Source organism: Lactuca serriola, chromosome 1 (genome assembly GCF_051521515.1).
Source record: "Lactuca serriola cultivar US96UC23 chromosome 1, Lser_US96UC23_V15, whole genome shotgun sequence".
NCBI classification, from domain to species: domain Eukaryota; kingdom Viridiplantae; phylum Streptophyta; class Magnoliopsida; order Asterales; family Asteraceae; genus Lactuca; species Lactuca serriola.
This window is the reverse complement of record NC_136408.1, coordinates 2,119,089-2,127,739: the sequence shown is the minus strand read 5'-3', so window position 1 is coordinate 2,127,739 and position 8,651 is coordinate 2,119,089. Positions and strand designations below refer to the sequence as shown.

The 8,651-nt window shown below is 33.6% G+C and overlaps 1 protein-coding gene across 1 annotated transcript; it reads left to right on the top strand.

Annotated features, from left to right (window-relative positions):
* Window positions 1-564: 564 nt before the first annotated feature.
* LOC145050665 (uncharacterized) lies at window positions 565-1,137 on the top strand. The gene has a single exon (XM_078998880.1). It carries the CDS (start codon window positions 565-567, stop codon window positions 1,135-1,137), a length of 573 nt encoding a protein of 190 aa, XP_078855006.1.
* Window positions 1,138-8,651: the final 7,514 nt, after the last annotated feature.

Sequence of the window (8,651 nt, the reverse complement as noted above, 5' to 3'; positions counted from 1 at the left end):
AATGGTCAAAGATTGGCCTTGGGCCTTGGGGCTCTTGGGGTCTTATTGACTAGTTACAATATTATATATATATATTAACTCCGATTTTGACGTTTATTATATATTAAAAATCTGTTAAATTCGTTTTAACTGTTTTGACAGTTATTTTCGGTTAGCAGTTTTGGAGGGAAAAACCAGTCAATCTATATGTATAAATAGATCACCAAAGACCAGATTTCGGGTTCAGAAAAAATACACACAGATTCCTCATATAATTTCGTACTCCAAATACAATGAAGGGAACATAGAGAATTTCTTCAGAACCAAGAGAAGTTCTTGGTTGATTGTTGTATCCTCTAGACAGATCCCTACCAGGGAAATTTCTGTCTTAGGAAACTGCAATTTGCAGGCCTCAATCTACATAATTTCGTTTTTTGTGTTTCTGTTGTAAACATAAACCATCAAGTATGTTTTCTGTAAACTGATTCTTGTATAGATCTCAATTTCGTTTGTTTTATTTCAATTAATCTTGTTGATTGTATACTTCTGTCATAACAATCTAAGACAGAAAACAAAGAGTGAAGAATGGATCAAAATTCCATCATCAAAACACATGTGGAAAAGCCTGAGAAATTCAAAGGCTCCGATTTTCGGAGATGGCAACAAAAGATGTTGTTTTATCTAACAACTCTTCATGTTTCCAATGTTTTCACTGATGATTCTCCCTCTCCTCCCACTGGGACAACTACTGCAGAAGGAGTAACACCACCCACTGCAGCCCAATTGGCAGAACAACAAAGGGCTGTGGAAACTTGGAACACAAATGAATATAATTGCAGAAATTATATTCTAAATGCCATGTATGATTCCCTCTATGATATCTACTCTACCATCACTACTGCAAGAGAGATATGGGAATCACTGGAAAAGAAATATAAAATAGAAGTGACATGTTCCAAGAAATTCGTGATTGGAAAGTTTATGAATTTCAAGATGGTGGATACCAAATCTGTCCTCAAACAAGTGGAGGAAATTCAAGTCATTGCACATGATCTTGAAGTTGAAGGTATGGGTATAAACTCAACTTTCGTGTTGGTTCAATCATTGAAAAACTTCCTCCCTCTTGGAAGAATTTCAAATTATATCTTAAACACTTAACTGATGACATGAGTTTTGAGCAACTTGTGTTGAGAATTCGTGTGGAAGAAGATAACAGATTGAATGAGAAGGCAGATGCAAATTCCTTGGAACCACTACTAGAAAAACAACCTTTTACGACGCTCATTGCGCGTCGTAAAAGGCTCAGACGACGCGCAAATGCGCGTCAAGAAATGCCCTGTCATAAAGAGAGACGACGCGCGTTTACGACGCTCATTTACGACGCGCAATTACGACGCGCGTTTACGACACGCAATGCGTATCAAGGAAGGCCCTGTCATAAAGGAAGACACGCATTCGCGTGTCGTAACCTTACGACACGCGTGTTAATGACACGCAATGCGTATCAAGAAAGCCCCTGTCAAGAAAGGCCATGTCATAAATGAAGATGACACACATTTTTGCGTATCATAATTTTAAATGTTTAAAAAAAATATTATTTATAGATTTACTAATTTTCAAATTAAATTTGTATTTCACGTCTCATAATAGAAAATAAAATATCATATACAAAAGATACAATTTATTACATAAAATTTAATGTCATACAAATAATCGTTCCATATATAGAAAATAAAACAAATAAATAGAAGTTGCATCATAAAAGTCACATGGGAATAAGCTCATAATTTGTATATTTCATATACTTTTCATCATAATTTTGTATCTTTCATCAGCATCCATTGACCTGTTACAATCTTCTTGTTTACTTTCTGTCGCAAAGGAAAATCTAGGCTTTTGTGGTACCTGTATGATATTAATACACAACTTTTTTAATTACATTATTTTTATATTTTTAATTATTCTTTTTTTAATCCAAATATAAAAATTTAAGATATAATGTGCTTTCAACCTTTAAGTTGTTGCAATATGATGAAGTTGATGGAACTGCAACAGTGTTTTGTGCAGCTCTATTTGTTGTCTTCAAGTGAAATTCCAGGTAAAAAAATAAAATATAATGTTGCCACAAAAATTAATAAATATAATTTAAATATTGGAAGATTAATTATGAGCATACTTGAAATTCTGGTAACCGAGGAGTGCTTCTTTTCTGTTGTAATAATAAAGGTGTCTAAAAAATCTGCACGTGATAAATTAAATATATAAAAATATAACCTTAAAGTATACAAACTTTTTTAAAAACTTTTTGTTTTGTGAAATATCAATGAAAACAATGTACACAACCGCATGCTGTAGTATGATGCTTAAATTCATATCACACTTCAATAACATTATTTTAAAAGTAAATTACATTTTTGGTCCCTAAGTATAGCTGACTTTTTCAGTTTCGGTCCCAGAAAATTTTCCTTGCAATTTTGATCCTTATTTGAGGTTTTATAACGCTTCTGGTCTCTATTCCAAGTAAAATGACAATCTTTTTGAGACCAAAATAGACATTTTATTTGGACTATAGACCAAAAAATGTTACAAGCACCTCAGTTGAGGACCAAAATTGCAAAAATAAGCTATTCTCAGGGACCAAATTTGTAATTTACTCTAACCTTAAAGATACTATTAAGTTAGTTATGCACAAAATAAAATACTAACTTTTCTATTGAGTGGAAGGGCTCTAAACCCATGAGCTCTTGAAGCCACATTCTCATTTCCAGTATTGCCCTTTTGTGTGACACCAAAAGATATTCAATTATATGTTAGTAAACAAAAAAATATAAAAATGCAAAAATCTATAAAATAATAGTGATATGCGGATTTATAATAACCGTATCCTTTGTGACCTTTGTGCCCTTTGAGCTGTTGCAAGATCAGGTGGTCTAGGAACAGTAATATGCAACTTACTATCCATGCCACCTTCCTATATAACCATAAAAATAAAAATAAAATTAAAAACTAAAAAAAGAAAACTTCTAAAAAATCATGCACAAGATCAAATGGACCACTTATAATATGTATGTTACCTTTTTTGGTGCCTTGTGGATAAATTTAGATTGTTGCTTTGTGTCAGTGACCTGTGATGTAAATTACAGGCATCAAGTATTTATCCTTTAATATAATAAGTGTGCAAAAATGTTTCATTACAGTGATAAAAGGGTATTTCTGACCTTACACAAGAGGCCTCCCTTGAGCTTTTGTCTTTTGGCTGCTTGACCTTCTACATTTATAGAATTGTTACCCGATTTTTGAACCCTAACACACAATGATATAAAGTTTTTTCAAATTTATGGTTTATAAAACAATAATACATTATCCTGTTTGATTCTTTTTCCATTCCTATATGCTTTTAACAGTAATTAAGAAGCATAATCACAAGAATAATTTCAATTTCAGCAGTATAATTAATACCTGGAATGATCCATTAAACGTTCTTGATTTTGTTTAGCTAATTGACTTGCAGTAGGTTTCATTAAAGTTGAAGTTCTAGGAAAACTTGGTTTCAAAATTGATTTTGTCTTAGATTTATAATTATCAGTTCTTCTAGGTTGTTGCTTCTGGAAGGTTTGTAGCCTCCTTTAATTTTTCTTCTTTGAACAAAGAGTTTTCATCCATTCTTCTTCTATCAGCTGCACTTATTCTCTCTTCTACTGTCATATCACTACGAGCTTTTCCTTATTAAAACATCCTTATTTTTGTTAGACAAATAAAAATGACAACATTAACCCTATTATGATTTCAAATTCTTGGTGGGGCAAATCAAATGTTAGAAAAACCCTTTTATCTTAGAAGCTTTTATCGAAAAGAAAAAAAAAGTTCTCAAAAAAAAAACTTTTGCGATTTGTAAGTTTGCCATGAAAACCATTTTGAAAACTTCTTTTTAACTATTCTATATTAAGATAAATTATAGAAAGAAAAAAAAACTTATATTTTGGACATTTTTACGGAAAAAGCTTGTAAAAATGTATAAAATAAGGGCTTTTTTGATCTCATGTAGCACAGCTGCTACTCCTCTGCTTACTTCCATCAAGCAAACAACATGTTTGGTAGCCACTTTCATATAATTTCTTGTGGGTGTGTGTGTGTTTCTTTATCCTAATAGTGATAGTTTTCTCCCCAATAAATATTTGCTGCCACTTTCACTGTGGATATGGCTAAAATTAGTGAGAAAATAACACAGCTGAGATACTTTTATGGATCTTATCTGACGACAACATTTACAGGAAAGTCTCTTGTTCGTGTGCATAAAACCACCATCAAGTTCAAGACTCCATTACTCCCCTTTCCAAGAACTCAAGTGTTCCATCGTTATTGCAGATCAATCATGAAGACAGATACAACATTACCTATCACAGTCAAGGAAATTCACTCCATGATCTTGAAGATACTCTAGAGGCAGAAAACGATGATGTAACTCAAGAAAACAGATTACTCCCAGCGATGAATAAAGTATTTACCAAAGTAATTAATGGGAGTTTTATACAAAGGTATATTACTTTAAAAAAATATTTACCAAAGTATTGTGTTTTAAAACTTAATTACCAAAAGGTTGTAAATTGAAGTTTTTATGCGGTGTATTATTTTCTTTTTTCTAATTTTAAATTAACTTCTTTTGTTTTAATTAGCTTCTAAAATCATCCCTGTCACCATCATATAATGCCGAATACCATTAACTTTTATCAGGCAGCCATCTTTCTTCGTCTACAAAAAGTAAACAAAAAAACTCAAATCTACAATAAGCGAAAATTAAACCTAAAGTTTCAAATAAATATTTACCCCAAAAACAAATCCAACTTGAAGCTGCTAAACCAAATATAACGGGTTTGATCACTGATTGTATCAGAGTCGAACTAGAAGGGGAAATGGGTCCACCGAGATCAAGGGAGTTGAGCACTATTCGATTAGAATATGAACAAACACAGGGCAAAGATCAAATAAACTTTCTTCTAGATAAAGTTTCTTTATTTAATATATTTTGACCAATTTTGAAAAGATGTGTAATACTTCCAGGAAGAGGATCAGATAAATTTTCTTCCAGATCATCAACAGGATACCCATTTTGAAAAGATGAATTTTCTTTATTTAATATATTTTGACCAATCTTGCTTCCAATTCGCTCCAAGTAACCTGATAATTTGCATCATATGGTATGGATCCATTATAAGTTAACACAAAAAATGAAAAAAAGGACAAAAATACCCCTCTCCATACCTGCAACAGATGGTGCTGCTTCTTTTGCTTCAAAAGCTTCACAGACTTTAGATATATCTATTATTGCATCACTCATATACGGGCGAAGAATATTCGAATCCTCAAGATCAAGAAACGTGTTGTGAACCTGAATAATTTTTGTTTAGTTCATTTAATGTTACTGTTAGAAAGATTTTATAAAAATAACAAGATTTAACAAAAGAAAATCTACCTTGGATTCATATGCAAATAAGGTATTCTGTATCATTCGAGACACTTCATCAAGAAAATGACTTGAATATTTTTCATCTCCCGTCTTTTTCTTAGTTTTATTGACTTTGGAAGACTGTAAAAGAGACAAAAAATATGGATTGCTAGCATATGCATACAGTATACCTGGCCTCATTGCATTGAAGCCTGAGCCACCAGCATCATCAACATTTAATGTGGACATCTGAGCAGGTCTTGCTTGCTTTTCGCATTGTTAATGATCACATCTAACAGGTTCAGCAACTGAAAGACAGTAACAAGTTTCGCATTGTCAATGATCACATCTAACAGGTTCAGCAACTGAAACACAATAACAAGTTTCGCATTGTCAATGACAACTAACTGAGGATTTCGACTATTCAAAGGAGATTCTTATAACTAATTTTGACATAGCTTCCGTGTGAAAGAATTACTTCAAAACACAGTAACACAAAAAAGGAAAATACATGTAATCTACCTCAATGTTATTGCTAATGTACATTACACTTTAGATTTAATAAAAACATGTGTAGTTCCTTGCTCAAAATATATAATATAGCATGAAAACACAAGAGTCACTCATTGGGGCATTTTATCAAACAGTTGGTGTTCACCAAAAAGTATCCCTAAACAGGTAGCGATTAATTATTCAAAGATTACCAAGTTGATGTCTTATGTAGTAACAAAGCAACCAAAAATAACGAGCAGTAGCACGAGTTGTAGGAGCGTAGAGAAATAAAACATCAATTGTGTTTAGAAGATTCAAAAGATTTACAAACAGCATGATTCAGAAGAAAAAAAAACTGTTGACTGATGATGACTTTAATAAGAATTGATTACTCACCTACATATATAAATGCATGATGGTTCCATCATTGGCAGTGGGTAACAAGTTCACGACATCAACCACTCTGTAGTTACGAAACCTTGTGGTTAGATTCTTCAGGGTTTCAACGACCCTTGTAAGCTCGAGAGTAACCAAGTCGTAGGGTTGTGATGCCATACCGGGATTCCATAGCTAAGTTGGGTGAAGGAACAAGACGATTTATTAAGATAACTCTAAAATAGGAGATAGAAACCTAATTTCCTTTTAGGTTTTGAAAACGTGAATTCAAGGAGAGGAGGAAACCTTTCTGGGCTTAGAATCCCTAGTTCTTCGTCATAGAGCCCTCAATAATAATGATTTTGTAAGGCCTATTTTTGGGAGAAAAAAACCCTTAATATCAACAATCTTGTTCCGCCTTAAGATTTGACGAAGGTGAAAGCTAAACTCCATCATCTCCGAACGATTCCATACGACTTCAACCCTTTGTAATAGCCTCTTGAGTTGTTCTATTATGTCTCGTACCCGTAGATCACCACCAAAAACCCTAGCACGTACTAAGTCGATAGAAAATGAGATTATCGGGATTTTAGAAGAAAATAAAAGACCTCCAGCTACCTACTAAGAAGGAAGACGCACATTAGGGTTCTTCGTCTGTTTGTTGTTTTGATTTATCTATGGTAAATCAGAAACAAACCAGAATCAAGCTTTGCATTCCATACTTCACAGCGATAACTCATGGAATTCACATAGCTTCATTAAGCCAAACCATGGAAAAGAAAAAAGTAGAAACGAAGGAAGATGAGAACAAGGCAGGGTTTTCTAACTTTTGGGGATTTTGTTTCCCGCTTAGTTATTAAAGGTTGGAAAACGTGCGTTCCATTAAAATTTATAAAGCGACATCCTTAGACGACACACATTTTGTTATAGGTGCCCTCCGTGTTTTTTTTAGACACTAATTTAAGGGCGCGCAATAATGCGTGACATAAATCCTTATATTTTTTAAAGAGATGACACTTTTTTAATGTCACACGCTAACATAAATCAAGGAGTGTCGTGGTTTGCGCGTCGTAAAAGGGTCTTTTTCTTGTAGTGAACCAAGTGAAAACTTTGTTGGAGAAGCAAGTACTTCAAGGACAAAGCACAACAACAAGAAAGGGAAGCAAGGCTCCAAAAACTCTTCCAAAGATGGCAAAAATCATGGCCCTAACAAGAAGAATTCTGGTCCATGCTATGTTTGTGGCAAAATTGGACACAAGGCCAAAGATTGCAGATTCAGGAGGGGTCAAGGAGGAAACAATGGAGGGAATAATGGAGGGAACAATGGAAACAATGGTGGCAATTCTGGTGGAGGAAATTCTGGTCAAACCAACATGGTTGAATCACCAAATCAGTTTGTTGCAGTGATTCAAACCAGCATGGTTAGCAATTGTGTGGATTGCTGGATTGATACTGGAGCCACAAGGCACATTTGCAACTCCCGAACCATGTTTTCTACATACCAAAAAGTCTCGGATTCTGAACCAATGTTTGTGGGGAATGGCTCTACCGCAAAAGTTGAAGGAAAGGGAATAGTGAAACTACAACTGACTTCTGAAAAAGAACTTGTTTTATGCGATGTCTTGCATGTTCCTGAAATTACTAAGAATTTGATTTCTGGTCCTATTCTTAGTAACAAAGGTTTCAAACTTGTATTTGAATCTGATAAGTTTGTTCTCACCAAGGGTGGGATGTATGTAGGAAAGGGATACCTTAGTGAGGGTCTCTTCAAAGTCAGTGTATTACCTTTGTACTATGGTGTTGAAACACCAAACAATGATGTAACCAATGTTAATGCTAATGCAATAATGGGCACTACTAGCCCCTCTTCTATGTATATGCATGATCCTTCATTTTTGTGGCATTCTCGATTGGGACACGTCAATTTTTGCTCTATTCAAAGAATGGCAAAACTTGGCATGTTACCAAAATGTTCATTAGATAAAAACATAAAATGTGAGGTTTGTGTAGAATCAAAATTTTCACAACATCCTCATAAATCGGTTGAAAAATCTAATGAAATACTTGGCCTAATCCACTCTGATTTATGTGATTTTAGAGCAACACCTACAAGAGGAGGAAAGAATTATTATATATCTTTTATTGATGATTGCAGCAAGTATTGTTATATTTATTTGTTAAATAGAAAGGATGAAGCCTTGAATTCTTTTAAGAATTACAAGGTTGAAGTTGAAAATCAACTTGATAAAAAGATCAAAATTCTAAGGTCTGATCGAGGAGGAGAATATGAATCCAAAGACTTTGTTGAATTTTGTTCTTTAAATGGTATTATACATCAAACAACTGCTCCATATACTCCTTA

What these genes read in the sequence shown, in the direction of transcription:
- LOC145050665 (XM_078998880.1), top strand. Translation starts at nt 565, where the DNA reads ATGGATCAAAATTCCATCATCAAAACACATGTGGAAAAGCCTGAGAAA.